A 17,192-nucleotide genomic window follows, 5' to 3' on the forward strand; every position below is an offset into this window, starting at 1 on the left:
TATTATTTTAAAATTTAAAAAAAATAATAATTTATTATATTTTATGTAAAAATTATAATAATAAAATTAGATGAATTAGATTCATAAATGAATTAAGATAATTTGTAAATAGTAGAGATGGGTTGAGATATTTGTGTAAAAATTTAAAAAAATTGTAATAATAAAATGAGATAAATTTTAAATGTAAACGAGAGAGCAACAGTACATATGCATCATTTGCCGTGTAAATTCTGATGGCCAATGAGGTTGGATGGCTGGCTGCTAAAGCATCATTTTTCCATGTTTGATGCCAAAAATCTTATAATTATGATGTCTTGGATCAATTTTCTACAATTAAGAAATAGATCGACACAATATCAATATGTGAACTCCAAACAGTTTGAACATTATATATTATTTTAAAAGAAAATATGGCATTTTTTAGAGCTACACAACATGTCAACAACACTACTTATTTTTCAGCTACTTAAAAGTCCACCGCAAATAAGAAAACTGCATGGGCATACGCCGGAAAACAAAGGGTGCAGAAACATATTTTTGTTAATAACATTGCAACCCCAGAATCTTCATGAGCATGAAATATCTTTGCCAAAAAGTCCGGTTATCCCCTTCCCAGGATCACTTTGTTTCACAATCGACTCTCCAACCAAAACCTGCAACCCAAGAATACGAGATTTTTCAGCTAATTTATTAAAATATTCCAGCATCAATGAGGCATATCACATTAAATTGGTGCATGAACAATGGCCTATCACATATAATCTGCGTGCAATGTGGTCGAACATGTACCATTTCACTTCTACTACGTCCCCTTTTTCTTTTTTTTTTTTATCAATTTCTCGGGTTGAAAAGCTTACCGCTCTAACACCAGCTTCTTGTACAAAAGCAATATCATCGGGAGTAAACAACCCAGATTCCCCAACTACCTGAATAATCCAAAAAACAAGAAGGGAAAAACATGTAAGATTCAATACAATAAATAAATAAAAGAAATACTTGACATAATAATTACAATTATGTCTTTTTCATGAATCCTTCGACCCCGCTCTCCTTCGAGAAGCTTCTTTGTGTTACTTATATCAACCTCAAATGTTTCTGCAGAAAAAAGGCAAAAGTGAAATTGTTGTCATAATCAGTTACATTTGGATGTTGCGGTGATCTTAGATGATGTGAATAGTAGTGAAAAAATAGTAAATAGTAGTAAAAAAGTAGTGAATAGTTTGTAAATAGTAGTGAATAGTAATGAGGTAATTTAAAGTGATCTCAGATCACCTCACTAACCAAATACAACTGAATGGCTGAACCTATAGAATATTAATCCTGTCCATGATTCCAGTCTGAACCCAAAACCAATTCCCCATGCTAATAGAGATATAGTGTGTATAGTGGCACAGCCCAAGGTAGTCAATGCAAATTACATTTTCGTTTTTTGGGTGTCAAGACACGTCGTGACTGCATTTGATGAACATACATGTTTCTGAAGCAAAGAAGAAAGAGATGTTGATACATAAAATGGGAATTGATCCAACTAAAAGTTCAGGTTCACGAGTTCGAAGGAAAGTTCCTCCAAAACTTTGAGAAGCTAAAATTCATACTAAAACTTCAAAGTAGTGGCAATGAATTGACTTCCATTAAAGAAGAGTTACATACTGATATATATATCAACAATCACACTACAAAGTTCGAAGATCAGAAGAAAAATGGGTTTAGATAATTTGCAAAGTTGGAAAAAATTTACCAAGATTGCGGTTGTTGATGCCAATAAGCTCAACCCCTTCTATTCCAAGAACTCGATCCATCTCTCTCTCATCATGCACCTAAGGATAAACAACAGAGGCAACAATAGCATATTTCAAAATCCAAATTGAGAGTAAACAAATAAACCTGTAATATAGCTAGGTAGGCAAAAAGATAAGAAAACTGAAGAACATTCAAACTCATAACATTTGTATTCAACACAACAGTGATAACGATAAAGACAATAATAACAACAATCACTGATAACAAAAGAGAATCTTTTGAATCCAGAACTATATTACTGTATAGAATTTAAATTGAGGGTGAAACCTATGCAATACTTCAGCAACTCTGGTTCATATGAAAACTTGTCTGGCATAGGTGTAAGTTTTCAAATCAAGCATTAGTCATAAAGTAACCTGGTAAGAACGAAGTTGTTGTGACTACATCCTTCTCATAAGTTAAAAAAAATGTACATAAATAAAACATTAATAGGATATATAAGCTCAAAATATTACGTAAACTAGTTGTAGACTTGTGAGATGTGCAGAAAAAACTTTATTGTATTAAATAAAAATTATTATGTTACTAAAGTTACATGGTTAAATCATTATTCAACAATAGAACTGATAAAAGAGTGTCAATGTTAGCACTTTGATTTCCAAGATTTGGTTGAGCACCTTGATCTTAGTCTCCTTTGGTTCGAAATTAAGAATGAAAATTACACGAACTTTGAAGGCATGACTGAGAAAACCAAATAGACGTGTTAGGAAAACTAAAAAACTAGACTAACTTCAAATGGAAATTAGTAACTTAATTAGATATATTATTTTTCATTAACTTTTACTTAATTGCATATGTTTTCTAATTTTCATGTAACAACATAACGGGGGAGTGGATCTCTACCTCAAACCATTTCAGTTACAAGAGAAACTTGTGGAAATATAACAAAGAAGCACTATCTGTACCTCGACAAGTGCTGCCAAACCAAGCATCTTGCAGATCTTAATCATGTATTTGATGTCAAGATCAGGCAAAACAGCAGCAATTAAAAGAATGGCATCTGCACCTTTTATTCGAGCATTGTAGATCTGCCATGCATCTATGACAAATTCTTTGCACAGTAGAGGGCACTGCATATTTTGCTAGCATTAGATGCATAACTCATACCTATCACAACATAGACTAAGTAACAATGCAATTCAAGGAGCCAGACCTTGACTCCAGCATTCTTTATCAACTGCAGATTTTCAAAGCTTCCCTGCGTTGGAATACACAAGCAACAATAAGCTTAATTTATTCCGATTACGAAGCTTCAACAACCCAAACGTACACCAAACTGAATTAAATCCAGCAACATTGAAGCCATAAGAATGCCCAGAAAGATTAAAACTGATTTATTTACCTTAAAATACTTCTCATCTGTCAAAACACTGAGACAAGCTGCTCCACCTCGCTCATAAGCTCTGCCAATTTCAACCTATCATGAGAAACCTTCAGACCGATTGACGTAAAATATACAATTTGAAAAAGAAATAAATACAACCTCAAATTCTGGAAATTCAGAAAAGGTCCCAAGTTTCAGAGAACTCATTCTGCCCTTATACTAATCATTTTATATAGGCTTGCAATTACAATCAAAGAGTAGAGGGGTGAGAATCAATAACGAGGAAAAATGCATGTAACTATATTCCTTTAAAATTTCATTCATTTCCTGTAAAATCCACACAAAAAAACTGAGCTTTAGCAGCACTTGTGTCATTTCAAACAACTTGAGCCGAAGCAGATGATAGTGCCAACCATAAGAATATGTATGAACAAGAAATAGGGACTCATATTCTTGTAAACATGACATATTATTAATAAAGCTGTAACAGATACAACCAAGGACATCAGATGTAATACCCCAGACTGAGTATGGAAAGATGGTGAATGGAATCTCATATTACCTAGAAAGGAGAAATTCTTGACTTTTATAATAATTCGAAGGGGCTCCAATTGTAATGTTGACTAGTCTTTTGGGACTATAGGCCCAGATTAAGTATGAGAAAGTGAATGGGATCCCACATTTCAAACGGCTCCAATAGTAATATTGACTTGTCTTTTTGAGATATGGGCCAAATGTGGCCTGAGCCTTCCTTGGGTCGTTACATAACAGACAACTAATTGGGAATCAATTTAGCCTAGCAATAAAATTTGAGGAAAAAAATTTGAAGGAAGTAGACTCACTGGATCAAAATCCTCTCTCAGAACTCCTCTACTTGGAGAAGCCTTTTTCACTTCAGCAATCAATCCGGGAAGTCCAGTTCGTATATTTGCTGCCTTAAGAGCTCCAATAAAGTCCCTAGTGGGAGAAGCATTGTCGAGGTATTTCTTCAGTGACGAAAGAGGCCTTCTCTCTTTAGACTGACAATATTAAAAATTAGAATTAAAGGAAAATAATTAAAATAATAGAACATACAAAAAAAAAATGCTGCTTAGTTTATAAACCAAGTCAAATAGATTACTTGTGAGACTTCCTTGTCCTTGTTCCAAATGATTTCCTCTAAAATATTCCGAGGAGTATTGCCCTCATTCTGCAACCGAAACTCAAAAGGTCCCACATAGTGCAAAGGAGGTCCAGTCGGAGGCCTCCTCCTAATTTTTATACCCTGGCTAGCAGCTACCTCATTGTGGAACATTCCCACTTCCCACTCCTTGATTTTGAGAGCATTTTCTGCGGATACAGCTGCTTGTGAAACTGTAGCAGAGCCATCCTTGGACTCTAGCTAAACAAAATCCAGAACATAATTCAGTCCCATAGCAATTGTAGACTCAAAGACTTGCAGACTCAGAGCCATCTTATCAGTTACAAACTTAATGCACAAAAAATTGTAACTCTAAGACATTGTCCATCGAAACAGATAAATGCTAACATATTCTATAGAAACCAGCATATTGTATAATCCGGGCACAGTCTAAAGAGCATAAATATTCTACATTATTGTCGTGAAAAACCAATTCATTTTTTCTTGAACACGGAAATAGATAAAACCCCACCATAAAGATTGTAAGTTTAGAGAACCATTAATGAAAACTAAATGGCCCAAATGCAAATACGCATATATTCCAAGTGCCTCTGAGTATAAATATGTAATTACTCTGCAACCCATAAAAAAGAAGCTCGGAATTGGGCGAAAACATAAAGATAACGATAAAAGGCATAAATATTACAGAGTTAAGCAAAATATGACAGAAAGATAGCGCAAAATGAGTATCATTTTGAAAAACCTGTTGAGCTCTGATTGATGAAGAAGCAAAAGGACCGGAATTTCTTATATGGAAGTCCATCGGAGTTCCTGGAATGGACCTCCTCCTAGAGAATTGGTTGGGTCTGTGAGTGAGAGATGGAAGCGCGGGTCGCAGAAAAACCAAACCCTCCATTTTGTCGATGGAATTATGCAGGTTGATAGACACTCTCAAAGGGGTGATTTTTTTGTTGGAGGGAGAAAGGTAGTGGGTAATCGTGTGGTGCTATCAGATGTAGGATAGCAAAGATAAGTTTTCCTAATAGTCAAAATATTGATCTAATAAAAAACATTTATTAAAAAAATAAATGAAATTTAAGTAATTTAATTATATGGGTCAGATTATAAAATTCTTTTTGATATAAATTGTCATAATATTAAACCCAATCCGTGTATTATTATTATTATTATTATTATTATTATTTGTATAAAATTTATTTACAAATCCAGCCTTTCTCATGGCATCATCATCACATTAATATTATGACAATGTCCATAACGTGAAGTTAAAATACACAGATATTGAAAAATATCAATTTACAACTTTATTATCATATAAAATAAAATGAATAGCAGTTTTATAAAATTAAAACTTATTTCAATAAAATTGCATGATTTCATTAGATTATTTTAAAATGAATTGTAAAATAAAATATCATTTTCATCATAACCATTACAAACCAATCAATGATTGGATCTTGGTTAGGTGAGTCAATATTTCTTTATGCTATATTGGATTAAAGGAAATGAATACTGCTACTGCCTAAAATCTGCAACCCACATGTTTTTGTTTCTTCTAGACAAATGCTACCCACGTGTTTCATATTGTTATTAAAGAAATAATAGTAATAGTTGTGAGTATACAAATATTCTATAATTATTTTTAAAAAAATAAATATATATAAAATTCACATGAAAAAAAAAAATTAATTTTTTAATAAGAAAACTCACTTTTTTTCAAACCAATTATACGATATTTGCATATTATACGACTACATATAACATTAGCATGATGCACATTTACTGATTCTTCGGTCAAAAGGGACGAATCTTCTTGATTTATAATTTAGTCTTATTTTTATTTTTTATTTTTAATAAATATATAATATAGGACTGTCGAATAGAATTATTCATTTATTCATAAGTCTTTCCTAAAAAATAATTTATGTCATTTGTACTTTTTTTTTTAATATTGTTTCCACTTTCCAAACAAATGTAACATGCACTGTCTTCGCTCAGCAACTCCAACAACGTCAAACACACACCAAGCTCGATGCTCCATGAGATCAACTTTGAACAATGGAAGTTGTTTATGCAACATCAAATACCACGAGAAATTGACTTAAATAGTTTTGGGGGGGTGTATTTTTTAAGCAGTAGGTATTAATAACATGACAACATCTAAACTTAAACTGGGCAAAAAAACTCCTGGAGAGTCGCAGCCAGCCACCCTGAAGCTCCATTCTCTTGCTTGAGGTCGCATAAGATGATAAGAATCCCACCATTTTCACTAGTAATATAGTCTAGGTATATTCATCTGAACACCCAACTACACACTGCATTCAGAGATACCCTCAATTGAATAGCTTCCTCAACCCATCAAAGAGTCTCAGAGCTCTCAATTCACCGCTCCTTATATCCCTCAATCTCCTTCTCAGTATCTGGAATAAGCCATATATGTCAAACAGAAATTTCAGACAAGTGATACACCAAATATTGAATTATTTTGCATCGTACCTATACTCGTATGAAATCACATCAATTTACTCCGGGATTTTGTCCCTTTTTTTGGCAAAGGTGTTACACAACATGCAAATGCACATCATCCAACCTATCAAAAGACTCTAGTGCTTACAAACAACAACCCTAAAATGGACAGTGCGGGTGAAGTGCCTATAAATTCACACCTTTTTGTTGAGACGTAGTGGCGTTATAATCATAGTTCAGACACAAGTGAGCATTAATAAGCAAGTAAAATATGTATTGAGAGAGCTTCAAATCAGCATCATGAGTAACTGAGTATTGAACAAAGATCTTTAGGTTCGATTGTTGGAATTGTAGTGAAAGAAGAAACTCAACGGTATAAGTTAAAGGAGATTTTCACTTACGTATTGTGTACGGAATAGAATTCTCCGTTCACTAGTACACAAGTCTACTGCTAGCTGTTTCAGAAACAGTCTTCGATTCAGTTGCTTTGGCGATGTCACATCCAAATCCATTGATCCACTTGACTGTCAGGATAATATATTAAGGCTGGTTTCATGAGAAATAAAAACAAATTTCACTAAGCCTATCAAAGATTTTGCAGACCAAAAATTTGCTCACTTGCAAGAATTTGTTGTACTTTGATAGGCTAGATTCGCAAGCATCCAATATGAATTGCAGTGCTTGTTCCTCTATTTCAGGGTATCTTAAATCCTTCTTGGTGGTATTTTTATTTGATGCCGCAGCAGACATCTGAAATAAAGATGAATGAGAAATGTTATAGACTATCAAAACATTGATTCATAATTTAAAAGGTTAAACTGTCGAACCTCTTTAAACTGTCTGCTCATGCTTGGAGGGCTGACTGCTAAATAAGCGTATGCCATTAACTCCACTGGCCAACCAGTGATTTGTATGGGAAAACACTGAGATCTGCTAAAACATTGACGCCTTGGTACTTGATAAACATGTCTTTTGTTGATTGAAGTAAGAATAGTAACACAACATAAAAGGAGGAGGCAAAATATTTATAATAATGCCCAAGGAATAACAGCTGAATATCATGAATTTTCAGTTGTAAGCAAAGAATGCCAAAACAATGCTCCCCCTGGAACCGAGGGAGCAAGGCCCAGAACTGTCTGAGAAACCTAGTACTTCAGCCTACAATAATATATCATTTTCAATAGTTGCCTCAAAATGCAACGATATCTATAATTGATGGATATAACAAAAGCTTAATAACAAACGAAAAAAGAAATAAAAGAAAAGATCAATGAGGTACATACGTCGACAATTCGTACTTCCTCAGAGCTTCCAACTTCTCCTTATAACATTTGTCAGATTTCTTAAGTGACAGTGACAACTCAACTGAATCGCTAGGGTTGGTACCCTCTTTCGGAACAAATCCATATGACAGCAATAGCTCTCCATTAGACTTTTTGCCATAAGAAATGTAAACCTGAAGAAAGTGAGAGAAGGAATCTGGCATGAGAATCCTGATTTAATTGGGATACTGTCAAGTATGTTACACACATATTCAATATGTCTTGAATCCATAACTTCACACTCCATCCCCAATCAAGCAAATTGGGGATAGCAAAAATTAGTGCCGACACTAACTCAATCAAATTGTAGTGTCGAATAGAAAAAATTAGAAAAAAATTGTGAAACTTTCACCAAGTCCATAAAGATCTAAACCAAAAAACATTTGGGATTTTTTCCTTTAACCTCTCACCATAGATTTTTTTTAGTAAATTTATTGATACGAATGAAATAGGCATAGCCCGTGTACACATGAAGTATACAAAAGAACAAAGACTCTCACCATAGATATAATTATTTTAGAGAAAATGCTTAACTTATATAACTATATTTGAATTTTTTTTTTTTCAATGATGAGATTAATGAAACCTGGTTTACCTGCTCACCTGGCTCATATGGTCGGTCTGTGGTAAAGACTACTCCCTTTGATGGCCTATCATAATCCAAAAAAGTATCCACCTAGACAAGTCAATAATAGATGTGCCTAATTAGATACTGATTCATAAAGATTTTATTTCTAACCACATTGTATAACAGAGTTTAGTCAACATACCTCACAACTGTGATTCATCATGTCAGCCCACGGAACCAAGGCAACTCTTCCATCCATCGAGGGTAATCGAACCTGTGCTTGATAGAGTAGTGGAGTCATAAGTAATTCACTTTTATAAACCTATGTGCTTTTAAAGATTGATAAGGATCAGTATTCAATCTTACGAAATCTATTTATCATGACTAAATAAAGATGTGACGTATGGTTAGAAGGCATTTAGAAAACACTTGCAAAAGGTTGAAATTTTCGGCTTTATATGCCCATTTATTTTTCTCAACAGTAACCCAGTTTGAGAATTGTAGACCCATTGCTTGTTAGTCTTGGTATGGTTAAATTCTTGAGTAATGATCAAGGACAAGGGTTAAGCATTGGTAGATATAGAAGCAAGGAAAGAAATAGATAAATTCATAGAATGTCCATCTATAATTCCTTTTTTTTTTCAGAAATCATATTGGCCACATCTTCATAGTACATTACAAATCTGTGTACTGTAATGCTATGAACAGCCAAATTATTTTCAGCAGAAAACACCTTACTATATTTAGACTGCTTTTGAGTTGTACGCAGTGTTGTTAACTAAATTTCTTTTTATGTGGATTAGGCAGCAAATCTCATCAATATTGTTAACTAAATTTCCTTACCAAGCGTGAGAAAAGAATGCCGAATGACCATTTGAAGGTTTCAATATTGAATACCTGTAAATCATTCATTGTTCAAAGTTAAACAATTGTACATTATGCAAAGTCGGATAAGGCACAGAATTATTATCCGACAATAACAATAACTATGCACGTAAGGAATTCCAGATCTATCTTGTACTCAGGTATGTTCATATCTTCAATGCCCAACGCAGCACTATAATCAAATTCCAAATTGAAGTTTAAGTAAACTAAGGCATCATAGGAGCTGTAAGAAAGCCAAGGCAGCATAGAGTCCAAAGATGAATAATCTTCCGGCAGATAACCAAATCATCAGGTCATTAAAATCACCATCCTATTCCACATAAAGAATAGCACTTGAGAAAGCTTGAACCAATACCTCTTCAGGGAATAAATGAGGATAATTGGAAAATATCCTGAGCCGTAAGTCATTGTATCTGCACAAGAAATGGAAATAAATATTCAATTTCCTTAAGAAAAAATTTATATCCTAAGAAAAATATAAACACTAGACTGGGAATGTACGGCAACAAAGGCCATTCGAAACAATGAACCATGCTTCAAAGAAAGACAACATTGCAAAAGCATCATACGTTCCAATAACATCAGTAATCCTCTCAATTGCACGCTCTCTTATCTGTGATGCTTCCAAATACCGATCAAGTTCTGCTCGCGTCCTGAAATGATACAGAGAGGCTATAGTGGAAAAAACTGAGAGTAGTCCATATAAAAAGAAAGACTCGTAAAGAGTCCACATTTAGAACAAGTAATTAAGAATAAGAACTTGCCAGTACAGTAGTGAATAGGGCTGTCGAGGTAAGGCTGAAATATAATTTCTCCACCTTGAAGATTTCATTTGACTTGCTTCACTAATCAGGTAAGTTGCAAGTAGTGGCCAGTCTGGTACAGAATTCTGTTTTAACACTTTGCCAGCCTCCGCACAGCTCCACTCCTAACATCGACAACACATATATCCATTAAAAAATTATTGCAGCTCCATAAACTAAGTACAACATTTAAATCAACGTAAAGATTTTATATTAAGAAAGAATTACATAAGGTCTCACAGAAGAACAAGAATATTGACACTGTACAAGTGGCATTCCAAATACTGCAATCTACAATGGCACAGAAAGCATTTAGTAAATTATTTTTATCTTTATTAACTTTTTGTGATATTTGTAAGCCTGGAGTATCTTTTGGGACTATACTTGAGATTCTTTCTCCCGGTAGTAATCAACGAATTCTATTCACTCACCCAACCTTTAAAGGTGGATTGGAGCGTCAGTAACTTTTTGTGGCCTTATATGATGAAGCACACATTTTGATAATCAGAAAAATGTAGCACGTACAGTCGTATTCATATCAATGACTATATGTTCCAACTAAAACTTAAAATTCTGCAAGCAGTCTTTTCACTCGACTTACTACAATACGCGTTGAAAATTACGCTTATACAACCCAAAAAAACTTATAGAACGCTTGGCAACCTTCCACAAACTTCGTCAAGAAAATCTTACTGAGTCTGCGGTGATAACTAGTGATGGAGGCACAAAGAGCAACTTCTCGCCTTTCCTTATATTCTTCGAAGCAACAAGTCCTCTTTCTCCCACTTCCACTCTTTCTATGGCCATTTTCTGGGGCGGAAGACCCGACTCTGACAACCATTTCTGCAATGCCGAAGCGTTTTCCAAGGAATCAATATCACAACCCCAGGGGACAGTCTGGGTCGCTGTGGATTTGGCGGTGTCACTTGTGGAGAGTGAGCAATGAATCGGGCGCTTACGAAAGATTATTGGTTGAGACTGAGACTGAGACTGAAAGTGTGAGAAAGGTATAGTTTTGTTGAGTGAATTGAAACATGGAGTGAGTGTAGCGCTAAAGAGTCCCGAAGCTTCAGCCATGGATGTGCGCTCAGAGAGAGAGAGAGAGAGAGAGAGAGAGGTACCTTATCTGATGTATTTCTAAGGTTATGGATGGGTCTTTGTCGTTGTCGAAGGCTTGGTTACTTTTCTTTTGTCTTGGGGGTGGAAAGGCCTTTTGTCAAAGTGCCTTTGAGGCTAATAAACGACTTCGTATTTATAGCCCACTCTAACAGCTACAACCAGTCCGTTGAGTGGAATATCAATGAAAATCAGCATGTTTGCTAATTCCAACATTATCTCCTGCAACTCCGCTGCCTTTCCATCTCTTAATTTCCATGACCCCAAACTCAAAACCTCACTTCAAAGCCAACAGCTTAGACCTGGAATCTCATCTCGCAAAACAGGCTCAAATTTCTCTGCTTTTTGCCAACCCCATAACCATACAAGTTCAATCTTAGCATCTCAGAAAAAAGGTCTAACTCAGATTTGTCATTGTACCTTAACCAGTCAGAACTCAGAGGATGCAGTAGTGGAAAAAAGAGATTCCTCGGATGGAGGGCTTGGCGGGGGTGGAAATGACGGAGAGGGGAGGGACTGGACAACCTCGATTTTGCTCTTGGTGTTTTGGGGAGCACTCATGTATTATGTTTTCAATCTTACTCCGAACCAGACTCCGGTATTATAGAACCACGATTTTTGTCATATTTATGTAGAGCATTTTTTTTTTTTTTTTGGCTATTTACATCCTTATTGCAATTTGGTTTGCCTTATTTTAATATCTTTGTTGCTTGTGGAACAAGAGGCTTCATTGATTTAAATTTTAGATTTATGTTAATAGTTCTCGTCTTCTACATGGTGTTGAAGACGGTGCCTCAAATGCTTTTTTTTTTTTTGGACTAATTAAGTGTAAATGTAAATGCACACATGTAACAAGTGTATCAATCATATCTTCTCTTTCTAGAGAAGACAAAGAAAAACAGGTTAAAGAGATGGGAATCTAATTTGGGGGAAGGCTCATTTCAACTGCAGCAGAGCGAACTCCTTGTTTTTTTTTTATCTATCAGTCCTTGAACAATTTTCTTCAAAATTCTATTTATTTATATTGATTGTATAAGTTAAGTAGCCATTTTTGTTTTTCGCTGTCATTTCAATTGTTACGACATTGTCTTTTAACTTTTCAGTCAAGGGACATGTATTTCTTGAAAAAGCTCCTGAATTTGAAGGGAGATGATGGTTTCACGATGAATGAAGTGCTTGTGTCTTTGTGGTACATAATGGGTTTGTGGCCCCTGGTGTATAGCATGCTGCTGCTCCCAACAGGTAGAAGGTACCTTTCTTATCCCTTAGCTTGGTTATCAATGATTATACATGCCTCTTCTCCAGCACCTTTTCTTGTGCCATTGTTGTGTATTAATGGAAACACTAAGGTCTGATAGAATGGGTCAATTTCTGGGCATGCAATTTCTAGGTTATTGGAAAAATAAGAAATCAAGGTATGCCGGCTCTCTCTCATGAGCCAAGAAGTCCATCAATGCTTAATTCCCAAACCGATATTGCTTATTCTTCACTAGAATAAAGTTTCCAACTGTAGAACAGGGTGACTCATAAGTCATAGCGATTCATTTTGGTTGCTTTCAGTCATATGTTTTTTATTGGGCAAATAATGTAATGAAATGGAGTAATAGAAGTTCAAACACTGAGTATTTTCTCCCTGAAAGTCTCTAGTTATAATACATATGATTAACCCCAAGGGGTTGGCCCAAGTGGTGAAGGCATTGGTCTTGGGATATCACTCCCTTCAAGTTCAAAGTTCAACACCTCTTGGTGCAAACAATCCTTTAGGGCCACACCCCCTAGTGAAAAGCCTGCGATTTAACCAGTTCCGTGTAGGAAAACTTCCGAGGGTGCGGTGCACGAGAAGGACTCTGCCTTGGAGAGGTTCCATGACATAAAATAAAATAAAACAAAAAAATTATAATACATCTGATGACATATGTAAGCTACCTTTTAGGTGGCCTGAATGCTAGTCTCTGTTTCATCTGCACAGAAGGGGTCGAGATGAAGGGAGATCTCAAGTATCTTGCAGCATTCTTAAATTCCTTACCTATTAGTGTTTTGGAGCTGAATAAATCTGGTTTATTCTTTTTCTGCATCCACAGCTCAAAAAGCAACATTCCTGTCTGGCCCTTCATAATATCTTCATTTTTTGGCGGTGCATATGCTCTTCTTCCCTATTTTGTACTTTGGAGACCCCCACCACCTCCTGTTGAAGAAACTGAAATCAGAAGATGGCCTCTGAATTTTCTGGAATCAAAATTAACAGCTGCGGTGAGAATTGTTTGTCTGTACAAACTCTATTGCTCTTGATTAAGTATGTCACAATGTTCATATACTCTTCAGTGAAATTTGGAAATAGTTTATAAGTAGCTAACAGGAGGACTCCAAATGATGTATATTAGACACATAACGATGCACATGATTCATCAAAACCACAGCCCTGTTATCTACAACATGATAGAAAAATTTTTAACACTCGAGTAACCAAAAAAGCAGTGGATGGTGCGTCAAACCTGTACATTACCTTATCATTATCAGTACTATTTGACTAGGATTAGCCATAGATATTTACCTTTATGCAGATTGAGAAACAATTGAGCCATTATGCAGGTTGAAAGAAAAACAGTGTCGAATTTAAATATACTGTCATTTCATTATAATGTTTAAGTAGGAACGGCATTCCTTCTATTCAGTTTTGTGAAATCTTGCCCTTGCCCCCCCCGCCCCGTCCTCTCCACACATGCGCCCATGCGGAGAGAATAGAAGTTGAAATCATTGCAAATGCATTAATTTCTTTGTTTATATTGGAATTGCAAGTTAACTCCATTACACATCAGATATCACTTGCTGCAGGACTAGGGATACTTGTTTATGCAGGTTTGGCTAATTGGGAAACCTGGAAGGAATTTTACCAGTACTTCAGAGAAAGCAAATTTGTAAGTGTTGTGAACTATTCATTTACATATGTTATAGATTTTTCTCCAATAGTCCATTATACACCTGAAAGAATGGCAAACATTATTTAGCCATTTGGTAATAGTACACAAACTCATATTGACAATGAGTTACAACCTCTTTTTGTCTGATGACACATTTTAGCAAAACTTTCGAACCTTCATTAGCAGTCCCAAAATTTAGAATCATATAGTTTTACCCATTTGGAAATTTATTCAGTTGTGGGATGCAAGTCTGATCTCATGTGGGCTTTATGAACGATATATTAGGTCAATTATCTATTTCTTTTTTCTTTTATTTTTTTGTCATTTCTTCATTGGTAATTTAGTATGGTTGTATAGATCATTTTCAATTGCAGAATAAAAAACATACTAATAGCATTGGACCTTGATGCTGCAGATCCATATCACATGTCTTGATTTTACTCTGCTATCTGCGTTTGCACCCTTTTGGGTTTACAACGATATGACTGCCAGAAAGTGGTGAGTTTTTGGAAATCTCTGGAGTGCCTTCTTATTATAAAGTTTAGATTCCACTGTTTAAGAGAGTTTATGTAGCATAACATTCAGGTGCTTATCCCAGGTTTGACAAAGGTTCTTGGCTGCTTCCCCTATCCCTGGTGCCATTCTTGGGTCCTGCTTTGTACATTGTCCTACGGCCATCGCTATCATCGCTGTCCATATCACTCGGTCCTACTACATCAGAGCCCAAATGAAAATTCACAATTTTTATTTTTTGTGCTGATATCATCTGAATGGGGGGGATTTTATCACTTTATGGTAAAGAAGCATAGCCAGTACGGCTAGCTAGGATGGATAAAATAAACATGTTGCAGCCTGCTAGATGTGATAATGAATGAATGTCACTAAAAACAAAAGCTTGCTGAATGATATTCTCCTAAAATGTATTTCCTGTTCTCTATCTTTGTATTTTGCATTGCTCGATTGGTTTCATGAGCAAAATAAATGTCTGTACCTATGTTTTGGCCATGACAATGCTATGCATAAGAAGGTACATTGCGATAATTAGATGTTCTGGGAGACTACAGCAAACTTTTGACTAATTCTATAACGTTAATTATGCTTTAAGAGACCAGATACCTATACATCTGGCTCCCTTGAATTTTTTCCTAGGTTCTTTTAGTTTGGGTAAGAAAGTTCTAGTTCAAAAAACTCCTCAAACGCATTGCCAAAGCTAGGGCTGATATCGGTCCGGTCCGGTCCGGTCTTGGGCCATAATGTGGACCGGACCGGACCTATTCGGTCTACATTTTCTCCACCCTGGACCGGACCGACTCACATATAGGTCCGGTCCGGTCCGGTCCATTTCGGTCCGGTCCGGTCCAGGGTCGGTCCAGTCGGTCTGGACATGCCTAAAATGGGCCATTCAGCCCATCTAAATGTGATTTTTTTTTTTGTCCAATTTCAATTATTTTCGGCCCATTTCAAATTTGGTATATTTTTTTAACTAAAACTATTTAAAAAACTTGATTTTGAAAAATACAATGATAAAAAAAAAGTTAAAAGTTAAAACTAATCTATATAAAATAAAAAAAACCCAAAAAAAAAAAAAATAATAATACAGATTTTGCCAAGGATTGCTACCCACTGATTTTGTATGTTAATATATATGGAGTATCAACAAAAAATAATAATAATACAGATTTTGCCAAGGATTACTATACTAATACTATATATTATATAATAATACATTAGTAATTTAGTACTAGACTATTAGTATATTTTTTTCTAATACCATATTAGAGTCTATTACTATACTAATACTATATATTATATAATAATACATTAGTAATTTAGTACTAGACTATTAGTATATTTTTTTCTAATACCATATTAGAGTCTATTACTATACTAATACTATATATTATATAATAATACATTAGTAATTTAGTACTAGACTATTAGTATATTTTTTTCTAATACCATATTAGAGTCTATTACTATACTAATACTATTATATATATATATATAATACATTAGTAATTTAGTACTAGACTATTAGTATATTTTTTTCTAATACCATATTAGAGTCTATTACTATACTAATACTATATATTATATAATAATACATTAATACTATAAACTTATAGTGATTAGTTATTATCAATCATGATCAATATAAGTTATAACTTATAACTATATAATAGATTAATAGTATTAGTATTGGACTATTAGTAATATAGTATAGGCTATAGCTATATGTTAGTAATATACTAATATTAGTTATAGTGATTTAGTATAAGTTATAACTATATTACTATAACTATAAGTCTATAAGTCTATAACTATTAACTATTGTCTTAGACTCTTACTCTATGTTAGACTATTACTAATTTACTAATATACTATTAGTATATATTTTTATTAATACCATATTAGACTTTAGAGTCTAGAAGTAGACTCTAGACTATTAATATAATACTTGTATTAGTATAAATATTAATAATTTAGTATTACTATAAAATTATAAATATTACTATTAGTATAAACTTATAAATGTGTATTAGTTAATAATTACTTAATGATGAATTAGTGATAGGATTAGGTTAATTAGTCAAATGAAAATTATATACTTAATATATATAAATTATTAAATTATATATATATATTTAATTCGGTCCGGTCCGGTCCGGTCCGGTCCGAAAACCAGCCGGACCGTGGACCGGACCGAATTAATTCGGTCCTCTTATTTTTGGACCGGACCGGACCGGAACAACTCTCGGTCCGGTCCGGTCCGGACCGAACTGGCCGGTCCGGTCGGTTTTCTCGGTCCGGACCGCCCGATTATCACCCCTAGCCAAAGCCCCTTTCAG

The 17,192-nt window shown here is 34.6% G+C and overlaps 3 protein-coding genes across 4 annotated transcripts; 1 reads left to right on the plus strand and 2 right to left on the minus strand.

Annotated features, from left to right (window-relative positions):
* Positions 1–347: 347 nt before the first annotated feature.
* LOC109011861 (indole-3-glycerol phosphate synthase, chloroplastic-like) lies at positions 348–5,279 on the minus strand. Its single transcript, XM_018993210.2, has 10 exons — positions 5,008–5,279; positions 4,245–4,505; positions 3,967–4,143; positions 3,143–3,217; positions 2,954–2,998; positions 2,706–2,870; positions 1,739–1,817; positions 1,013–1,095; positions 858–926; positions 348–653 (listed from the first exon to the last, which is right to left on the minus strand). Exons 1-10 carry the CDS (start codon positions 5,158–5,160, stop codon positions 567–569), a joined length of 1,194 nt encoding a protein of 397 aa, XP_018848755.1. The 5' UTR covers positions 5,161–5,279; the 3' UTR covers positions 348–566.
* Positions 5,280–6,277: 998 nt separating this feature from the next.
* Positions 6,278–11,502, minus strand: LOC109011860 (ribulose-1,5 bisphosphate carboxylase/oxygenase large subunit N-methyltransferase, chloroplastic). Of its 2 annotated transcripts, none has more exons than XM_018993209.2 (12): positions 11,003–11,502; positions 10,271–10,434; positions 10,076–10,159; positions 9,862–9,919; positions 9,465–9,518; positions 8,824–8,895; positions 8,649–8,729; positions 8,015–8,187; positions 7,559–7,661; positions 7,350–7,481; positions 7,133–7,255; positions 6,278–6,685 (listed from the first exon to the last, which is right to left on the minus strand). In XM_018993209.2, the coding sequence occupies exons 1-12, from the start codon at positions 11,384–11,386 to the stop codon at positions 6,599–6,601; spliced, it is 1,515 nt and encodes a 504-aa protein (XP_018848754.2). In that variant the 5' UTR covers positions 11,387–11,502; the 3' UTR covers positions 6,278–6,598. The 2 variants fall into 2 exon arrangements, with proteins under 2 accessions (XP_018848754.2, XP_018848753.2); XM_018993208.2 differs by having other exon boundaries at positions 7,559–7,664.
* Positions 11,503–11,544: 42 nt separating this feature from the next.
* LOC109011862 lies at positions 11,545–15,381 on the plus strand. The gene is made up of 6 exons (XM_018993211.2): positions 11,545–12,023; positions 12,529–12,674; positions 13,507–13,675; positions 14,242–14,340; positions 14,759–14,841; positions 14,942–15,381. Exons 1-6 carry the CDS (start codon positions 11,610–11,612, stop codon positions 15,072–15,074), a joined length of 1,044 nt encoding a protein of 347 aa, XP_018848756.1. The 5' UTR covers positions 11,545–11,609; the 3' UTR covers positions 15,075–15,381.
* The last annotated feature ends 1,811 nt before the right edge of the window (positions 15,382–17,192 follow it).

This window comes from Juglans regia, chromosome 1 (assembly GCF_001411555.2).
Source record: "Juglans regia cultivar Chandler chromosome 1, Walnut 2.0, whole genome shotgun sequence".
In the NCBI taxonomy this organism is placed as follows: domain Eukaryota; kingdom Viridiplantae; phylum Streptophyta; class Magnoliopsida; order Fagales; family Juglandaceae; genus Juglans; species Juglans regia.

What these genes read in the sequence shown, in the direction of transcription:
- LOC109011860 (XM_018993208.2), bottom strand. Translation starts at nt 11,386, where the DNA reads ATGGCTGAAGCTTCGGGACTCTTTAGCGCTACACTCACTCCATGTTTC. An exon ending in CTCATTTATTCCCTGAAGAG is followed by an intron (nt 9,519 to 9,861) that starts GTATTGGTTCAA and finishes AATGATTTACAG; the next exon opens with GTATTCAATATTGAAACCTT. An exon ending in TGATGAATCACAGTTGTGAG is followed by an intron (nt 8,730 to 8,823) that starts GTATGTTGACTA and finishes TGACTTGTCTAG; the next exon opens with GTGGATACTTTTTTGGATTA.
- LOC109011862 (XM_018993211.2), top strand. Translation starts at nt 11,610, where the DNA reads ATGAAAATCAGCATGTTTGCTAATTCCAACATTATCTCCTGCAACTCC. An exon ending in ACTTCAGAGAAAGCAAATTT is followed by an intron (nt 14,341 to 14,758) that starts GTAAGTGTTGTG and finishes TTGATGCTGCAG; the next exon opens with ATCCATATCACATGTCTTGA. An exon ending in GATATGACTGCCAGAAAGTG is followed by an intron (nt 14,842 to 14,941) that starts GTGAGTTTTTGG and finishes TGCTTATCCCAG; the next exon opens with GTTTGACAAAGGTTCTTGGC.
- LOC109011861 (XM_018993210.2), bottom strand. Translation starts at nt 5,160, where the DNA reads ATGGAGGGTTTGGTTTTTCTGCGACCCGCGCTTCCATCTCTCACTCAC. An exon ending in GTTTGGCAGCACTTGTCGAG is followed by an intron (nt 1,818 to 2,705) that starts GTACAGATAGTG and finishes GTTTATCCTTAG; the next exon opens with GTGCATGATGAGAGAGAGAT. An exon ending in CATCAACAACCGCAATCTTG is followed by an intron (nt 1,096 to 1,738) that starts GTAAATTTTTTC and finishes TTTTTTCTGCAG; the next exon opens with AAACATTTGAGGTTGATATA.